The sequence below is a fragment of the Cinclus cinclus genome, chromosome 1 (assembly GCF_963662255.1).
Source record: "Cinclus cinclus chromosome 1, bCinCin1.1, whole genome shotgun sequence".
NCBI lineage: Eukaryota > Metazoa > Chordata > Aves > Passeriformes > Cinclidae > Cinclus > Cinclus cinclus.
Genome location: NC_085046.1, coordinates 152,205,532 through 152,225,676, shown reverse-complemented (window position 1 = coordinate 152,225,676; position 20,145 = coordinate 152,205,532). Strand labels below are relative to the sequence as shown.

The window sequence follows — 20,145 nt, the reverse complement described above, 5'->3', positions numbered from 1 at the left end:
GCTGATTGAGATGGCCATGCCCACAGAACCATGAGTGTAACTTGGAGCCAAACAGGTGCTGGAGCACCAACTGCTCCAAGGCTGCAAGGACAGATTCACTGCATGATTCCCTGTTCCAAAATGGGCACAAGACAGCCCCTGAATGATGGACATCATGCACCTGCAGCAGGTGACAGAGGTCAAAACTTCCCTGCCACATCCTACTACCACTCTACTCCAGGACACAAAACTGGAGAAAACCAGTCATGCTTGTAACACACCACACTGGAAAAATTAGTCATCATTGAAGCACAATGCAAGTATCCTACCCAAAATGAACATGGTGAGCGTGGAGTTTTCATTCTAGAACAGACAAAACATGACATTGCTTCAAGCAACAGAAGGTGAAGTTCTCAGGGTGATTCTAGAAGCCAAGGGGAACCCTCTAGAACCACAGCAGGAGCCAGTAGTACAGCCAGGACTCCTCTTGGCTTACCTGAGCTGTGCCTGTCACCAACGTATCTGAGGTCATCAGCTGCATCAGGTGACTGGAAGAGAACAGCAGATGTGATCATTGACACCTGTAACACCTGTAATACCTGTGTCCAGTAATTCCCCACCTCCACCTCCCTGCAGAGAACCTGTTGCCCTCACAGGCACAGAATTCACAGGCACTGCCACAGTGGGGACATGGCCAGAGAGACTTCAGCACAAATCCCTCGTGCCTGAGTCAAGCATCCCCTGCCTGGCCTGTGTGGAGGAGGAGAGGCAGTAACACAAAAGGCAGAAAGTGTGAAGAGTGAAGGAAAAGGCTTCAAGCTGAAGAGGGGAGATTTATGTTGGATATGAGAGAGAAATCCTTCCCTATGAGTGGTGAGGCCCTGGCACAGGGTGCCCAGAGCAGCTGTGTCTGACCCATCCCTGGCAGTGTCCAAGGCCAGGCTGGATGGGGCTTGGAGCAGCCTGGGACAGTGGAAGGTGTCCCTGCCCGTGGCAGGGGGTGGAATTGGATGAGCTTCAAGGTCCCTCGAAACCCAAACCATCCCAGGATTCTATGAACTACTGCACTGCTGAGAGAGGCCCACAGACACTACCTGAGGATTTGGAGGTGCAGCCTCCTTTGGAGGCACCTTCTCCAAAGGTGCTTGAAGCTGTTTGAAGACCCAGTGCCAGTTCCCCTGGGGGGATTTTGGGTGGTCTGGAGCTGCCATGGGGCTCCAGCAGCCAGCCCCCAACTCACCTGGAACAGAACCTGGAGAGGGCACATCTCAAAGGAAGGCACTCCAAGAAAATGATGAATGACTTCCAGGAGCAGAGCAATACCACAAGGGACAGGTGTCAGTGAAGAACAGACACCAAATAAAGTCAAACTGCCTGAGAATCCCCAAACTGCAGCTTGGCCACAGCCAGCCTGTCTTTGGAATGACACACCCTGGGCTGGGATCTGTGTGTCCCCAAAGCGAGTTGAAGCACAATATGGCAGTGCTTGCTGACTCTCCATGCGTGGGTATCAGCTTCATGGTCTGTATACAAAACTAAAAAACTCACCTAAAGCCATTTAGACATGGGGTTATCTGCTCAATTCAGCTAGCACAAATGGCATCAGTGACTGACTGAGCCATGCAGTCACAGCTCCCAGCCCTAGAAGATTGCTTCCAGAGGCCCCCAGAGCAGGGGCCAGGGGTCAGGACCACCTCCAGAGCTGGCATTCCATGACAAAGCAGCTTAAAATAGGCCATTTTAGGAATGAGAAGCACCTCACCATGGCATTCACTCTCAGAACCAGGTGTTCATTCCACAGCAGAACTACAGCTTGAGAACAGGCAGCCCAGCTGCTCCTCAGACAGGACACCAGAAAAATCCCAGCTGGAAGTTCACATCTGCCCCAATTTGGCATTTGCTAACCATCATTTCTCTAACTTTTTCTTCCCTTTTAGTTCTCATCTTTCACTTAAAAATATTTCAGGAGCCATTCTGGTGAAGATGCAGATGTTTTATATCTGCAAAGCTATTGTCATTCATTTTAAAACCATCTGGACCAACTTTTTCCTAATTCCACTTGGCTGAATAATAAGCCCTCAGTTTTCAGCAAGACTGGTGTCACTACCCCTACACAGGCAAGGCCTCTGCAGAGGGTTCCCCAAATCCCTCAGCCGCAGCTCTTCCACCAAGCCAAGCCCTGACCTATCTGAAGGTGGCTCAGCATGCAGATTATACCTGGATTTCGTAAACAGGTTTGGAGGAAGGAATAGCAGCAAATTCCCGGTAGTCAAACTTCTTTTCAGACATTGACTAGAAGGGACAGCAGAAGGGAAGAAACAGAAAAGAGAGAGTGAGGGGAGAGAAATGGATGGAGAAGCAGCAGCAAGCTGAGCAATCTAAGCAGAGATCACAGCAGCAGCAGGGGGACATCCTCAGGGAGAGGCAGGGTTGCCTGGATAGAGCCTGGAACATGGGGCATCCCTGGGACACTGCCTTTGGAGCTCTTCTAGTGACAGGACAGGGGTTTTGAGTCACAGAGGAAACTTCACGTGCTCCAGGGAAATGCTAATGCACACCGAGTCAGGTAGGAAACCTATTTTTGGGGGGAAGTTCGTGGGAAGATTTCTGATAGCTGAAGCAGAGTCAGAATTTCAGTCCAGAGCTGCATTATGGTGTGACCTGGCAGGACAAGGCTCATTCTATGCAGCTGCTCCTCCACCTGCTTTCCCTGTTCTGTCTCACCAATTTTTACAGTTCTGTGCAACAATGTCCCATGGCATTTACTCAGGCTTAGGAAAAGGAAAATGCTGATTGCAGCTGGAGGTCTCTTTTGGGCTGTTGAGGAAATATAGGACAAAAGTCCCTGAAGTGAAAGGCTTTCAGAACTCAGGCAAAGGCTTTCTGGACCTGGGAAAGCCTTTCTGAACCTGGGGAAAGACCCTCTGAGCATGGTGAAAGGCTTTATGGACCTCAGGAGAGGTTTCTGACCATGGTAGAAATCTTTCTGAACAAGGAGGTGAAAATCCATGGTAAGGATGACAAAATAGGGAAACAGAAAGCAGATGTCACATGGGAGCCGCAATAAAGGGAGGTGCCTTTAGGCAGGAATTTGGCCAAGTTCCATCCACTGACCCCCTCACCATTCCCTGCAGCCAGGCCTGGCTCAAGGACTAAGTAGGGACCCACAGCTCCCAGGCACAGCTGAGTAACCAGGGAATCCCAAGATTTAGGAAAGGTGAAAAAAGCAAGCAGGAGAGTATCATACCAGCCTTCCTGGGGAAGTGACATTCCTGGGGCTGCAATCTGCAAGAGGTGACAGAAGAGCACAGTTAGTGACAGGGTGGCTTGTGTGACACCCCCTGAACCAGCTGCTTCCTCAGCAGCATTTCATTGTGGTGACACCACACTGGGGGCAGACCCTGCCTTCTGCCCTCCCAGCAAACACCTCTTTACTGCTTTTTCACAAAATCAGGATGCTGGTTGTGTCTCCACCCTGGTACCCTGGAACCTCACCTCTACCTCAGGTGCTATCACATGTCCTACAGCTGAGGCCCACGCCCTGTGCTGAGAGATGCCACGTGCCCCCAGGGCCCTTCCAAGCAGGCTGAAGGAGGGAATTTCGTCCCACAGCTGTGTCTGTGAGCGGGTGAAGCTCAAGGAGCACTGCCTGGTTCCCTGCAGCAGCTGCCCAGTACCTTCCAGCGGCGTTGGAGACGGCGTCGGAGCGGGTGAAGGGGACTCTGCCAGCTGCTCCAGTGTGCTGCGCTTCTTCCCCTCCTTGGACTTGGCAATAACCATCTGTGCTTTGAGAGCATCCTGTTCCAGTGATTTCATCCTGCCTCAGGAATGGGGTGGGGAGAAGAAGCCATCAGTGACTGCCCTGTGTGGGGACAGGAACCATCTGTGTGCAGCAGGGCAGTGCCAGAGCCCGTGGGCTGAACACAGATGGCTGCAACAAAGCCCCCGAGGGTCCCCGATGCAGGCAGGAGGACAGCGGGGCTGGCTGCCATCCCCAAACACACATCTGATCACGTGTGTCAAACACAGAGCCTGAAGCTACGGGTTAACACACTAAGAAGCTGCGGGCAGCCCCAGAGTGCCACACAACAGGACAGTGACCCGAGCTGGGGACAAAACTGCAAGGATCACACGAGCAGGATCAGTCCTCAGGGGCTTTACTCTACTCTGTGCTCAGTGTGTTGCACCTTAACCTTCCTCAGCCATCAGGAGATCATGAAAGGCCAGGCTGGATGGGACCCTGAGCAGCCCGGTCTAATGGAAGGTGTCCCTGGCATGGCAGGGGGAGGTGAACAAGATGATCTTTAAGGTACCTCCCAACCCCACTCTGGGATTCTGTGAAATAGCTCTGAAAAAATGGGTCCAGCCCTCAGAGATGTCTGTTCCTTTCTCCCCATCAGACAGCCCCAGCATCCCCCCTTGTTCTCTGGGACCACTCCCACATCCTCCTGCCCCAGGAGGCCCCAGCTGGGGCACAGGGACACAGACAGGAGCATGCAGCTGTGGGGAGGGGGCGATGCACACCTGGATTGGCCTCCTGACCCAGGGATTCTTGAGGCGTGACTCTGCACTGGGCTAGCCCTGGCCCCGGGAGCAGGAGCCCACTGCCGGGACTGGTACAGCTTCCTGGCCAGATCCTGCTCGTACTGTTTAATACTGTCTTCAAGAGCTGAGGATCTGAGGAGGAGGAGCGGGAGAAGGAAGAGGAGAAGGAGGAGGAGGAAGAGATGATGGTGATGAACATTGCAGACAAGAACAGGAAAAGAAAGAAACAGATACAGGAACATACCCTGGAGAGGGGAAGTACAGGTCTGACACGGGGGCAGCCTTGGCTACGCTGGGTCCCAGATCTGATCCTGCCCAACCCTGGCCACTGCTGAGGCAGCAGGAACCCCTAGGGGCAATGTGGGATGGTGCCCAGGAACATCAGAGCCTCCACATCCAGGGCTGCCTTCCCCATATGCTGGGAGGGGACCAGAAACAACTACAGCCCCACAGGGAAGGCTGTGGGGTGGTTAACGGGTATGAGTGAGGCTGAGGCTGTGGGCACATGGGGGACACTGATTATGTGTTCCATGTTTGGCTGGACCATGGGAAAAGGGGAACAAAACGGCCAAGCACATGACACACAGTTTGTGTCCTGGGACATGTGTAAATGAGGGCGAGTGTGTCCCTAAACCAGTGTGTGTGAGGGAGAAAAACTACCAAAATGCTCATGGGCCTGTCAGGGCACCTGCCCCTCAGTGTGCACCAGAGCCTCTGAACCTCCCTCTGCCCATGGGACACAGGCCTGGAGTGCCAGGACAAGGGGGATGGCTTCCTACTGCCAGAGGGCAGGGTTAGATGAAATACTGAGAAAAAACCCTTCCTCGTGAGCATGGGCAGGCCCTGGCACTGGCTGCCCAGAAGAGCTGTGGCTGCCCCTGCCCTGGGGGTGTCCAAGGCCAGGGTGGACAGGGCTTGGAGCCAACCTGCAATAGTGGAAGGTGTCCCTGCCTGTGGCAGGGGCTGGAACCAGACAGGCTCTAAGGTCCACCCCAAATGATTCCATTCTGGGCTGTGTATGCCCAGAACAGTGTGTAACATGGGTCTCTGTGTCTCCACAGAGCACAGGGCTGCTGGGGGAAGGAGGGCATCACACATCCTGGCAGAGCACTGATGACACAGGGAGAACAAGGAAAGCCCAAGTAGGTGCAAACTGATGGGGTCAGGAGTGACAGCACAGAGCAGAGAACTGGAAAGAAGCAAAGACAGGAGATTAGAAAGGGAGAAACAAGCTCAGTGGCACTTGGAGAGAACATGGGTTAGAGGGGCTGAGCCCTGTGTGTGGGGCAGTGCAGAATGTCCCCTGCAGCATGGGGGCCTCTGGAGACAGGACCTGATCATCACTGTGCCCATTCCAGAGCTAGGAAAGAATCACTGAGACTACTGGATCCTTCAGGGAGATCTGTGGCAGGAGGGAGCAGTCCCTCCACGTCCTACAGAAGGGAGAACATGGCAGTGACTGATTCCTGCCCAAAGCATGATCCAGGCTCTTCTCCAGGAGCTGCACAAAAAGCTGGGCCTCGGCACTGGAAGCAAAGTGGAGCTGAAGCCCTGGTCTCCCAAACAGAAACCCAGAAAGCCTGGATCTGACAGCTCAGGCAGCTTCTCCTTGACAGGTGTTCCCTCCTCAGGAAGGCTCTTATTTTGCTAGCCTTGTTTTCCATGGAGAAAACACACTTAAAAGAGAGTGAAGGTTTGGGATGAGAGATCTCTCTTCTGCCCATAGTGGACAAACCCATGGTGCTCCACACTCCCTAACCCTCCAATGTGTCATGTGAAACTTTTACTGTGCCCTGAGCAACTCCAGCCAAATCCCAGCTGGCCCAAGACCATGGAGAGATAAACAGTAACACTACAGGAGTAAATCATATCATCACATCACCTAGAAGCATCCTCTCCCCTCCCAGGACTTTCCAGATTTATCTGCTGGCAGCACCAAGTTCCTGGAAGAGCAGAGTCCAGAGACTGGAGCTGCACATCTGGGATAGCAGCAGTGTCCCTGCATGGACTCTGCTTCTGAAAGTCTGCATGGACAACATCCTGCTCTCCTTCTGACACCCATCTTCAACACAGCTTCTAATCCGGCATTCCTTGGATACACTCATGCTTAGGCATGAATCAGAGCAGACAGATGTCAGAAAGCCTTCCCCATCATGTGAGGAATGTACCTGGGAAGTGGAGGCACAAGGGAGTGAAACCCTTCCAGGTTTCATTGGGAAGGCATGGCAGATTGGCCACTACCCCTCTCCAAGCACAGTGATGTGGATTTCCAGGAGAGGCCTGACAGGAGGTCCCAGGACCAAGAATGAGTCTGTGCAGGATGTCTGGCACTGTGGCGCTTGCACAGTGCCACACTGATGGCTGCTTTTGGCACTATTTCACACTGACAGCTTTTCCTGAGACAGAGATGTGATTTCAGCCCTCTCCAAGCACCTGCAGCACAAGGAACTTGGTGGTCTCTCCAACCTCATACAGAAGGATATGGCAGAGCAAGGCAGTCCCTAAAGAGGCTCCAAGACACCTGGGGAGAGACTTTGTCCTGGAGGACAAAGACCTGGAGTGACGGCACAAGGGGAATGGCTTCCCACTGTAGAGAACAGGGTTAGAGGGGATCTTGGGAAGAAATCCTTCCCTGTGAGGGTGGGCAGGCCGTGGCACAGGGTGCCCAGAGCAGCTGTGGCTGCCCCATCCCTGGATGTGTCCAAGGCCAGGCTGGATGGGGCTTGGAGCAGCCTGGGACAGTGGAAGGTGTCCCTGTCCATGGCAGGGGGTGGGACTGGATGACCCTGATGATCCCTCTCACCCGAACCATCCTGAAATTCTGTGAAAACCAGCTCAGAGAAAATTTGCTCAAAGCCCCAGAACAACAGTCCAGCTCTCACTGAGGATCTGCTTTGCAGTTCTCCATTCTTGGAGCCTCCCCAGGAGCAACAGCCCCATGATCATCCATGTCAAACACAAACACTGGAATTGCTCATGGTGATCCCTCCAGTCTTATCTAAAACCCTCATCCAAACCCCAGAAGAGACAGTTCAGACTGTCCTTTGAAAGTCTCCCTACAGGAGTATCAGGAGAAGAGAAACTATCACTAGGACTAATTTTTGGAAGGAATTCTATGATACAGTAAATGTCTGGACTAGCTTCAAGTTTTAAGTTTTGAATTAGGAAGTTCTCCTTCTTCCAGAACAATTTTTAGTCACTCTCATAGCTGATGGAACAGCTCATGTGGGTAAGAATGGGAATGGCCTGATCCTGCCAGTGTCCTGGCTGCAGCATGATTTCCAGCCCAGCAACACTGGAAATATGAAATTCCATTTTTCATTTTGGACATGTGACTTTGCAGCTTCAGTATAATACCATTTCACATGGGTTAGGAATAAGGTGGGAATGCTGTGCTGAGGGAAGGAACACACCCACCCCAGCACACAGCTGTGCTCGTGTTCATCGTGAGCTGCTGTGTCTGTGGCTGCGCAGGCACTGGGGGAACCTGGGAGCCCTCTCCCCTCCCCTGGGCTGACAGGCTCAGCCACACCATCAGTGCTTTGCAGAGCTTGAACAGGTCCTACACAACCTCCCACAACATCTGGCTTTGAAAGGGTCCTGTTGTCCCTGGCTTGACTCCCTTTAGACTCCACACACACAGGAGCTCCCCTGCTCTGTGAAAGGGTCCCCCTATTCCCTGGATATATTCTCCCTATTCTCTGGTTTTGCTCCCCTTCTTCCCTGGTTTTATTCACTGTATTCCCTGGTTTTACTCCCCCTGTTCTCTGGTTTTACCCCCTGTATTCCCTGGTTTTACTCCCCGTATTCCCTGGTTTTATTCCCTTTATTCCTTGGTTTTATTCCCCTTATTCCTTGGTTTTATTCCCCATATTCCCTGGTTTTATTCCCTGTATTCCCTGGTTTTACCACCTCCCATTCCCTGGTTTTACCTCCCCCCTTCCCTGGTTTTACTCCCCCTATTCCCTGGTTTTACTCCCCCTATTCCCTGGTTTTATTCCCCCTATTCCCTGGTTTTATTCCCCATATTCCCTGGTTTTATTCCCCATATTCCCTGGTTTTATTCCACATATTCCCTGGTTTTACTCCCTCCGTTCTCTGGTTTTACTCCCCCTCTTCCCTGGTTTTATTCCCTTTATTCCCTGGTTTTACTCCCTGTATTCCCTGGTTTTATTCCCCTTATTCCCTGGTTTTATTCCACATATTCCCTGGTTTTATTCCCCTTATTCCCTGGTTTTAATCCCCCTGTTCCCTGGTTTTACTCCCCTCGTTCCCTGGTTTTACTTCCCTCGTTCCCTGGTTTTACTTCCCTCGTTCCCTGGTTTTATCTCCCCGTATTCCCTGGTTTTACTCTCCTTATTCCCTGGTTTTACCCCCTCTAGTCCTAGACATGCAGCAGCTCCCCTGCTCTGGCCCATAGGAGCAGAGGGGCTCTGGCTCACCGTGCTGCCCTCCACATGGCCCGTTTTTCTGCCTCCAGAGCCCGGCGTTCTGCTGGGGACAGCTCCTTGTCCTTGTCCTTGTCCTGGGTGCTGAGCAGCTCCGGGCTCTGCATGCGCAGCCGCTCCTGGTGCCGCCGCTCGGCCTTGGCCGTGCGCACGGGAGCGCCTGGTTCCGCCAGCAAAGGGCTCAGCCTGCCCGGGAGAACCAGAGAGAGGAGGAGTGGGGCCAGTATGGCTCACCTGCCTGCAGTGCCAGCTCTCAGCAGTGCTCAGTGCCACCTCCACGGGCTGCCGTGGCATGGGGAGGACACAGAACACAGCAAAGTTTCTTGTAAGGATTTTCTGGCTCGATGGGGCTTGGACTGTCCTGGGAGCAACCCCCACAGGGTAGGGGGTTGAAATCAGATGGTCTTCAAGGTCCCTCCAACCCAACCTGGGATTCTATAAAGTTGGCTCTGATCAGTTTTCCTTCCTCCCCCAGATCCTTCCTCTGCAGTGCCTGGCTGCTAAAAAAGGAGGAACTATCCAGCCCCTGCCCCAGCTGACCCACTCACCCCGACATGGAGTTGGTTCTCTGCTCAGACTTGATCCCCTCTTCCAGGGAATTCCTCTGTGAGCTGCTGTTCTCACTGAGCTCCAAAGGCCTGGGAAAGAAAAACACCCCGGTGAGCTGCAGCACCACAGACTGCACACCCAGCAAAGTGGGGGACAGCAGAGAAAGCAACAACTGCTCCAGGGTGAAGGCACAGCCCTCTGTGACCACTGCTGTGAACATTCCTGTGGGGAATCTCTGAATGTCCACGTGAATATCAGAGATCATTTCCTGCAGCTGGAGGTCAGCCAGCCACTAACATATACACATGTTTTTCCTCAGTTTATCTAAAAATTTTTTTGTTGGGCTTTCTTTTCCTACAGATCTTACCCTTCAGTCCTGGGAACTTGGACCGCATACTTGGCTTTCTTAGATGTGGCACAAATTCCAAACAGAGGGGCCCAAGAAAGATTCACCTTGGAACACTAGTCACCTGATCCTGATTTTCTACCTTCAGTAACAGATTAATTTGATTATTACAAGTTTTTCCACAAGATGGGCTACGGAGCTGCTCTGAGGGCTGGAACCTGGCTAGGAGACCTGGGGCTGACACTCAGCCCTGATTTTTACTGCTCAAGTTTATTTTAATTAATTAATGAAATTAAATTAATTAATCAATTAAATTAACTGAAATTAATTAAATTTCAGTTTCTCTTCCAGCATGAGAAAGATTATTTCAAGAAATGCAACTTTAGTCTCTTCCACTGCCTCCCCTGCATTCAAGCATAAAAAATAAGCAACTGAAAGTCATCTGCTGGATCCAGCCTTCCTGTTCTTCAGCATCCCATGTCTCAGTATGAAACCAGGAAGGGTAAGTGGGACTTCCCAGAGAACCAAGGAGCTGTGTATGACTGCTTTCCTCCTTGGAGCTGCCTCAGCACAGGAGGGGCAAGGAAAGTCTCAGGGCATCATTATGTGGGAAGTTCCTCAGCTGAGACTGGGCAGAAACAACAGAGAGGAATGAGAGTCCACATGCCAGGGTGTGTTCTGTCACTGTGACTGAAAATGTTTGTGGAGAGGAGAATGTTTGTATCAAAGACGTCAAAGACAGATAAAAACAGCTTCAGCTTTACTCTAGTGCACTCCTAGTTTATCTGGAGCCTTTGAGAACCCTGGTCTCATTCCTCAGTTCTATGCCCAAGAATTAGGAAAAAACCATCAAGGTAACCTGGAGGACGAGTTCCAGAGAACTGGGAAATAAAAGCCTAAAAAACCCCAAACCTGTTTTAGTGTCACTTTATCGTTCAGCTTACCTTGAAGCATCTGTGTCTAAAAATCAACCTCTCTACATACCCTTGGGCACAGCTGAAGGAACTGTTCCCTGAAAAGAACCAGCTGGAAAACTTGTCCTTTTCTATACTGAAGAAATTTTCCCTGAGAATTCCTGGGGCACCTCTAGGACGCGGGTGGTACAGGGTTGCCTGTGGTCCTGTCTTACCGAGCTGCTGGAGCCGGGATGCTCCTCCCATTCAGCCTCTCGACCTTGTATTCCACACCCTCGATGATGACACTGGACTGCACAGCCTCAGGAACCTGCCTCACCTCCTCATCCTCCTCAGCTTCCTCCTCCAGCAGAAGGGCTCGCTGCTGCTGCAGCTTGCGGGCTGCCAAGGGAGACGGGAGCCAGCTTACACCACAAAGCATTCACTGAACCCCCCCAGGATGGCACTCTGGGCAGGTTTTTACATTGAACCTCCCAGGATGGCACCTCAGGGCAGGTTTTTACACTGAACCTCCCAGGATGGCACCTCTGGGCAGGTTTTTACATTGAACCCTTCAGGATGGCACCTCAGGGCAGGTTTTTACACTGAACCTCCCAGGATGGCACCTCTGGGCAGGTTTTTACATTGAACCTCCCAGGATGGCACCTCAGGGCAGGTTTTTACACTGAACCTCCCAGGATGGCACCTCTGGGCAGGTTTTTACATTGAACCCTTCAGGATGGCACCTCAGGGCAGGTTTTTACACTGAACCTCCCAGGATGGCACCTCTGGGCAGGTTTTTACATTGAACCCTTCAGGATGGCACCTCAGGGCAGGTTTTTACACTGAACCTCCCAGGATGGCACCTCTGGGCAGGTCCTTATGCTTCTCATCCCTGCATGTCTCAGCTGGTTTCAGTCCATTCCCTATCCATGAACACCTCTGTTCCTCCACACTTCCACTAATGCTTCAGATGAAACAAACTCTGCATTGTTTCCTCAGTCCTGCCTTCTTTGTCCACCAAACTTCTGTCCCTGTCCCTGATGCTCCATGAGCAGATTTCCAGCAGATTCCCCAGTGTTCCCATGCTCAAACTAGAAATTTGGCACAGTTTCTTCTGCCCTTTTCCCAGAGGGAGCAGCCCTGGGAATCTGCACCTTCCTACTTGGTTCTGGAGGAACCAAGGCGTGGGGTGCTGGTGCTGGCTGCACACATGGCTGCAGCCCTAGGGACAATTCTGCTGTGAACACACACACATTACAAGAGGGTCAGGGACAGGAGCAGGTGGCTCTCTGGGGCAGGTGTCCTGCAGGTTACCAGTCCCCAGCGGTGATCCTCAGGGCTCAGGCCTGGGGCCAGTTCTGGGCAAGATTTTTATTAATAATTATTTTTGGCTGCAGTAACTGAATGCAGTAGTAACACTTTGCTGATGATGCCAAACTGGAAGGTGCTGGTGACTCTCTCAGAGGGCATGAGGCCTTAGAGGAGGATCCAGACAGGCTGGAACATTGGGCAACCATTAATGGCATGAAATGTAACTAGAGCAAATTCCAGGTTCCACAGCTGGGACAGCACAATGCCAGGTCCAGGTATGATTTGAAGAGGAGTGGTGGGAGAGCTCAGTAAAAACGCTTTTTTCCACTCCACACTGTTCCTTATCACTTCCTAAAACAACTCTCAAGCAGGAGGAAATTACATCAAAAAAGAGACAAGCAATTTACCTCCTAAAGCAGCACACTGAGCACTGAGAGGTCTGAGAGCTCTGCTGCCAGTCCTGTGAGAGGGTGCCACTCACCTGGGCAGCTGGCACAGACTCACTGTCTGCAGTGGCTGTAAAAACGTCACTCAGGTGTTTACCAGCTGCAGGCACAGAGCTGCTGGAGGGAGTCCAGAGCAGGGATATTAAAATATTCCTGAGGGCTGAAGCCCTCTACTCTGCAGACAGGCTGTGAGAGCTGGAATTGCTCAGCCTGGAGAAGAGAAGGCTGCAAGGAGAACTTACTGCAGCCTTTCAGTACCTAGAGGGACTCCAAGAGACCTTGGGACATGGGCCTGGAGTGAAGCACAAGGGGGAATGCCAGAGGGCAGGGTAAAGTGGGATACTGGGAAGGAATCCTACCCAAAGAGGGTGGTGGCATGGGGTGCCCAGAGAAGCTGTGGCTGCCCCATTCCTGGAAGTGTTCCAGGCCAAGCTGGACAGGGCTTGGAGCCCCTGCTCTAATGCAGTGTCCTTACCTGTGGCAGGGTGTGGGACCGAGTGGGCTTAGAAGTCCTTCCAACCCAAACCATTCTGCAATTCCATGATACAGGACACCCTGAAACTACAGCACTTCCACCAACCCAGAAAGTATCAGTGGAGCATCCACAGAATTCTTCAACATTCACTTATTTCAAATTATTCCCAGGTCTTACAATAACCACTCACAGGCTTCTGGAAGTGCTGCATGTCTGCAGGAAAGGAATCACTTTACAGGACAAAGTTCTGTGCACATATTCCTATGTACCTTCCTCCTCTTTCATTTTCTTCAGGTCGTCTTCCCCCACCAAGGACACACGCTTGGGAGGCTTGTCCAGGTGCTGCTGCTTCACCTCGATCTCAAAATACTTCTGCCTCTCACGGAAAGATCTTTGCTCAGGGCTGTGCTGTCCCCCAGGGCTGTGTGCAGCCACCTGCAAGAGCCACACTGCTGCCTACGTGCCACCCAGCCACAGCACTGCCCACCCAGCAACCCCAGGCTGCCCAGGGGCCACCCAGCCACAGCACTGCCCACTGCCCACCCAGCCACAGCACTGCCCACTGCCCACCCAGCCACAGCTCTGCCCACTGCCCACCCAGCCACAGCACTGCCCACTGCCCACCCAGCCACAGCACTGCCCATGGGCACCCTCCCCATGTCCCCCCAAGCCTTACTCTGCCAGCTGCCGCACACTTTTCTCCTCCTCCCCAGCCCTCCCACACTGTGACTCCATCTCCCCATCCACAGGCCCCGTGACTACCACCTTTCTTCCAGCCCCCAGACCCACCTCCAAGGCCATTTTGCTATTTTCTGTGCTGCTCTGACCAGACAATTCCTAGGAACAGAGAGAAACAAGCATGGTCTAAAAGAAAGTTTCCAGCCACTCCCCAGCCATCCTCCAGCCACATGTCCCCAGGGCCAGATGAGCTGACACAGGCTCCTGAAACTGTCCCAGAATTCACACAGATTTAACAAGGTTTAGCAATGGTCAGGAGTGAGGATTTATGTTGAAGTGATGGTTAAACAGAACCAGGTGTGACAGCTTCTGAAAGGGCACAAACTGAAAAACATGGGAAACAGGCACAAAACAGGAGCAGGGGCTGAGCTAGAGCTGGAGGGGGTCCACAGGATCTGGTGGGAGCTCACTCACACTTGGCTTACATCAAAGACAAAACCATCCAAAATTTATTTTAGAGAAAGAGAGATGTCACGAGAAAGAAAGAAATCTGTATTTACTGGGATGCATAACAGAATATTGAATGAACAGAACTACAGGGGGAGGAAACTGATCCACAAAATCTGTCTGTGAACCAGGAATTCCTAGAGGTAAACTGAGAACTGCAAACAAGTTATGGAAAAGAAGAAAGTTTTATATTAGACAAACTGAAAGGAACCCACAAAAAGAAAGGAAGGAGATGACCTTTGGCTTTATCCAAACACACTCCAAAAACTAATTCAAAATTCAGAACTCGAGTAAATCTGCCTGAGCAACCTCCTACAACTCTGGAGGCATTTGAACAATGCTTTTAGGCCCATGGTGGGATTCTTGGGCATGTCCTGAGCTGGACTCAATGATCCTTGTGGGTCCCTTCCACTACCAGGATTCTAGGATTCTAACATCCAAGGCTGCCCTGTTTTGCATGGCAGACTGAGGCAATGACCTCCAAAGCCTCACTTAGCCTGGACTGTTCTAGGAGTCAGCTAGATGGAGGGGAAAAGGAAGAGAGTTCCAGTGAAGATCAAAATCTATTAAAAAATGTCTCAGCACAGGTTTAGCCTGGCCCTGGAGTCTGGAATTTCAGAGTTCCTTTGCATGAGAACAGCATGGCTGTACATCAGTATCCCAGTGTCTGGGGAAAACAACAATGCTGTGAGATCCTGTGAGCTTCCAGGACCTGATACAGACAGGATTCTGGCAGTGTGAGCATCTGCATCATCAACACACTCTAGCTTCCACAGGACCTTAACACGTCCCTCCTTGACAGGAGCCTTCCTTGGAGGGAACCAATCACCACCTGCTTCCCTTGTCACCTCTGGGCTGCTCACAGCTGTGCTGATGTTACCTGTGTCCCGAGCAGAGGGTGGGACAGGGGCACTGCTGCAAACGTCTTGTAGGCCTGCTTGACATTGATGGGGACCTCGTCAGGGGAGGGTGGCGACGGTGGCCGTGGTTTGTGCTACAGGGACAGACAGGAGGTAAAGGTGAGCACAGGTGGGGGGAAAAACCCACGTGGGGGAAACCCAGCGCAACTCTTGGCCCGCAGAGCCTGACGAGTGGGGTACGGAAAGGAATATGTTAGGGAACATGTAAGGAATATGTAAGCTTTGGGAAGGCTTCTCCTGAGCCTTGGGCAGGAACACGAGGAGCAGAGCACTGCACACACACTGGACACAGCAGCACGAGGGTCACAGCCCCATTCTGTTTCCTTCATGCTGAAGGAATGGTATTTTTGGTGGCACAGATCTTCACTAACCTGCTGGGAATGTTGTTGGGCCAGATCCTCTGGCCAAGGGCACACTGCTGTCCCAGTCCTTGAGGATTTCCACCCAATTCAACCAGCAAGTGCCTACCTGAATCAGGGTTTTTTGGGGTAGAACAGGACAGCTACACATTGACTCTGACTTCTATTTAGGGCTGAACAAGATTCCCTCTAGTGGAAGGCGTCCCTGTCTTTAAGGTCCCTCCCAACCCAAGCCACCCTGTGATTCCATGATCTGATCCAGGGATCTGTGATGTGGAGGAGATCTGCTTCAATCTCAAATTTTCCCTTTGCAGAATTACATTTACTGGGAAACATCTGACAAGGTCCAAGGGGACCTTCCTACTGCTTGTCACTGTCTTTGCTGGTCCCTTCCTCACCCACCTTCCCCGTGCCCCATCCTGCCACCTCTGGGGGAAGCAGCACTGGGGTGACTCAAAGCATCACAAAAACGGAAGGGGTGGGGGGCAATGACACTGCAGCCTTCCTCCTGCTGGAAAGTAAACCCCCTGTAGCTGCTCATCCCCCCTACCCTCCAGCTGCATTAATCCAGTTCCAGGCCTTCTGGTTTTTCTTAGTCCTGGACCAGGGCTAAATAATGCTATTTGATGATGCTCCTCCATGGGCTAAAGGACAGCACAGTGAGATCAGAAGAGACTGTGAAATGAGAACCTTGCCCAGTTCCATGGATTCTGTACAGCTGTTTGCCTGTAAATCAGGTCTCTGTTTTGGCATCATACTGTACCAGCTCCAATAGGGAGAGAAGGGCTGGATTCATGGAATTCATGATGGTTTGTGTGGGAAGGGACTGAAAGCCCATGTAGTCCCTCCCCTATGCCAATGGGCAGGGACACCTTCCACTATTCCTTCCATTTTTATACTGAAGGGACACAGGTCTTCTGTCATGACAAAGACCAAAATACCTGAATTTTTCTCTCCTATCAACAACCAGCCCCAGGAATACGAACCTTTCAAAACCAATCATTTTGCAAACCATAAAACCCATCAGCAGGATGGCTTTTGCTCCAAGGTGCCAGACATCTACCAAGGTTCTGTAAGATTTATGTCTCCACAGAACTCAACAGCTCACAAATACAGCTCTAAACCTGTATCTGCTCCAGGGATTTTGGCCACAAAAACTTCAGCACTGCTGACTCCTGGGACAGGGCCATGAAGACGTGGGGCAGCTGAGGAGGCCCAGAGAAATGAGGGATGCACTGAGCTGGCCCTGCCTGTGAGGAGTGAGGGTCCCCTCTCAGGGAGCCCAGACTGGTGCATGGACACCACTAGCCCCAGCCCAGGCACAGTCACCTCTGGGAGGGTGTCCTGCCCCACAACACGCGGGGCACACACACAGCTTTAGGGAGGAAATCCCAGGCCACTTACAGAGCTGTGGATCCTGAAGCAGGGCTCGGGCTGCTGGAAGGGGTTGGGGCTGTCCCCCTCCTCTGACCTGTGGGATGCAGCGCTCGGTCGCACGCGGGACAGAGGCTGAATGACGCCAGGCTTGGTCTGCTCCAAGTGCCCCGGGACAGCAGGGGAAAGGCAGAGGAACAGAAGGGGGAGGGAGAAAGAGAGAAGAGAAATGAGCAGTTAGGGCAGTGAGGTGTCTGCCATGCAGGTGAATAAACAAAACCATGCAAATCCATGCATTCCCACTTCTTTCCTCAGCTGTGCTGGCTGCTCCAGCTGCCAGCCAGACTGGCAGGGAGAGCCCTTGGAGCCAACATCAGAAGAGACCCAGCAAAGAAGGGTTACACAGGACCAGTGGATTACAGAGAAGGCCAGGACAAAAGGAAGCACTAACAGCAGCTACAAGGGTTTGCAGGGTATGGTAAGTGCTTGGAAAATGTGAGCACCAGGGATGGAAGTAAGGAAACATCCTTCAGAAATGGGAACTGGCAGAAGCTGTGGATGGAAGTGAACCAGATCAAGTCAGAGCTCTGACAAGAAATGTGGTTAGTGAAGCAGAGGCAAGAGCCTAAAACTCCTAGGCATCACCATCACTGCTGTATGTTGTGTGAAAGTGAACAAAGCATCTGCAGCTAGAGAGACTGGCAGCAGGAACTGGGTAACCCAGCAAAACCTGCAGGAGGGGAGGCTGCAAGGGGACACAGGAATAAAAGCTGCAAAAACAGTCATGCTGGGTTTTCAGATGGACCATATTTAAGACCTGATGCATTTGTACAAACTTGAGGCATAGTGGAGGACTAGATGAGACAGAATAGGAGCCAACAGGAGGAAGAAACAAGCTCCATGTGGTGGGGGGATGTACAGGGACACCACAGTCAGGTCTCAAAGCAGCTGTACTCACTGATTTACTGTCATCCTGAGATGTAATGAAGTTAATGGAAGCCTGCAAACAGAAATACAGGAGTAAATCTGGAGTCCATCCCAAAGCCTTTAGTTTACCCCTGCCCCACTGCACACCCTGTGTGGGGAGCTCCAGGTCCCACAGAACCCCTACCCCCTAATACCTGTTTCTTCCAGTGAGGACAGGTCAGAGCCCTCCTCCATGAGCCTCTCTCAGCACTTGAGCTATGTGAGGAGGCCCTCACAGCTCTCTACACATTTTCAAACTCTGACCCCAGCTCTGGGACAGTCCTGGTCATGGGCACAGCCCCTGCTCCTGGTCCATGGTCACAGTCCCTGGTCCTGTCTCTTGCTCACATCCCCATGTCCTGGTCTCTGGACATATCCGCTGCTTCTGGCCCATTCCCTGGACATATCCCTCACTCCTAGCATATTCCCTGGACACATCTCCTGCTCCTGGCCCATTCCCTGGACATATCCCCTGCTCCTGGCCCATTCACTGGACATATCCCCTGCTCCTGGCCCAATCCCTGGACATATCCCCTGCTCCTGGCCCAATCCCTGGACATATCCCATGCTCCTGGCCCATTCACTGGACATATCCCCTGCTCCTGGCCCATTCCCTGGGCATATCCCCTGCTCCTGGCACATTCCCAGACCATATCCCCTGCTCCTGGCCCATTCCCTGGGCATATCCCCTGCTCCTGGCACATTCCCAGGCCATATCCCCACCCTCCACACTTGCCCCAGCCCCAGCAAAGCCATCCCCCCCAAGCTCCTCCCCGAAGCTCTGGCGGTGCCGTCCCAGCAGCAGCTCCCAGGGAGCAGCCCCTCGTGCCCAGGTGCCAGGGGGTTGCTGCTCCCCAGCGAGCCCCGGGGAGCCCCAGGGGATGCCAGGCCCTCGTGGGGCTGTGGGAGGCAGGGCAGCAGCGGGAGCAGCCTGGCACAGCGCACACACAGCACTTACAAAGCGCGTCTCCCTGCCGGCCAGGTGAGCGGGCCGGGGGGCTGCGGGCACCTGCAGGGGCACGGGCAGGGGAGAGAACGGGAGAGAAAATGGAGAGACTGGGTTTTCCACAGGAGAGGAGCAGAGAGACTGCAGCAGCCGGAGCTGGTGGGGTCCCCACCATGGGGGAAGCCCCTCTGCCCTGCCTGGCACACACAGATCCACCTCAAACACCTCCTGCCTCCCCCCACCCCCTCGCAGAACTTGAGGCCAGGCACGACCATCACAACTCAGGACAAAGGATTCTATTCTGCCACGGAATTGTCTGAAATAAGCCAATAAATTCTGGATGGATTACAAGATGTTGAAACCAAAGAATTAACAATAGATGGAGCCAGAGAATAAGAGACAATATTCCTCAGAACTCCTGCTCTGGAGCAACAACCTGAAGGTCAAGACTCCTGAATCCCCAGAAAAGGAGAGTTCTGGGACTGATCAGCCTGGAGAAGAGAAAGCTGCAGGGAGACCTTAGAACCTCTTCTACTGCCTTAAAGAGCTGGAGAGGGACTTTGGACAAGGGCCTGGAGTGACAGGACAAGGGGGAATGGCTTCTCATTGACAAAGGTGGGGTTAGAGGAAATTTTGGGAAGAATTTTTTTTCCTTCAAGGGTGGCGAGGCCTTGGCGCAGGTTGCCCAGTGAAGCTGTGGCTGCCTCATCCCTGGAAGTCCCCAAGGCTTGTCTGGACAGGCTTGGAGCAACCTGGGATAGTGGAAGGTGTCCCTGCCCATCACAGAGGGCTGGAATGAAATTGTCTTGTCTCTTCCCACCCAAACCATCCTGGGAGTCTGTGAAAACCAATCTCAAAGAAAACTGGCACTTGTGGTAAAGGAAAACTTAGAAATAACGCAGCTGATGTGAGAAATGTAAGTAGGGAAACACAGCTGGAACAAAGTGCACTGGAATAGCTCAGCTATAACAGTGTCCTCTTCTAATCTTGCTGTGCTCCTGAGGAACACTCAATTCTAAATGATCCAAGAACTGCAGGAGATGTGAGACAGGCTGAGAAGAAAAAGAAGATGGACTGAAGTGCTGCTCCTACTGCATCCTGCATGGTCCTGACCCTTCTCCTGAGCCTGTCTCACCTCACCCCAAGGTGACTCTGCTCACCTCAAGAGCTCTTGTCCAGCTCTGAGAACTGAAACGGTTCACTAAAGACCAGGGAAGTGCCAGAGCTGGTGGGGAAAGCAGCTGGACTCCAAAATGAATGCAACAGACACAAAATGACTAAGGACAGAGAACAAAGTACATCTGGAAATTCACTCTGGCCCCCAATATAAAACCCAGTAATAGGCAACGACTGTAAAGGGAAAATTCAAAAATCCATTTAAGTTCATTTAACTTCAGAAG

At 52.2% G+C, this 20,145-nt stretch overlaps 1 protein-coding gene across 1 annotated transcript in view; it reads right to left on the bottom strand.

Moving 5' to 3' along the window:
- The window catches only part of SCRIB (scribble planar cell polarity protein), a 95,342-nt gene that overhangs the window by 6,554 nt on the left and 68,643 nt on the right, over nt 1-20,145 (bottom strand). The window contains exons 30-42 of the mRNA XM_062492721.1: nt 18,758-18,808; nt 17,792-17,833; nt 16,864-16,989; nt 15,061-15,174; nt 13,785-13,832; nt 13,265-13,430; nt 10,997-11,162; nt 9,521-9,610; nt 8,967-9,158; nt 3,657-3,796; nt 3,227-3,264; nt 2,197-2,271; nt 476-527 (exon numbers count right to left, since the gene is read on the bottom strand). Coding sequence (XP_062348705.1) covers nt 476-527; nt 2,197-2,271; nt 3,227-3,264; nt 3,657-3,796; nt 8,967-9,158; nt 9,521-9,610; nt 10,997-11,162; nt 13,265-13,430; nt 13,785-13,832; nt 15,061-15,174; nt 16,864-16,989; nt 17,792-17,833; nt 18,758-18,808 — 1,300 coding nt within the window. The remainder of the gene's footprint in view (nt 1-475; nt 528-2,196; nt 2,272-3,226; nt 3,265-3,656; nt 3,797-8,966; nt 9,159-9,520; nt 9,611-10,996; nt 11,163-13,264; nt 13,431-13,784; nt 13,833-15,060; nt 15,175-16,863; nt 16,990-17,791; nt 17,834-18,757; nt 18,809-20,145) is intronic.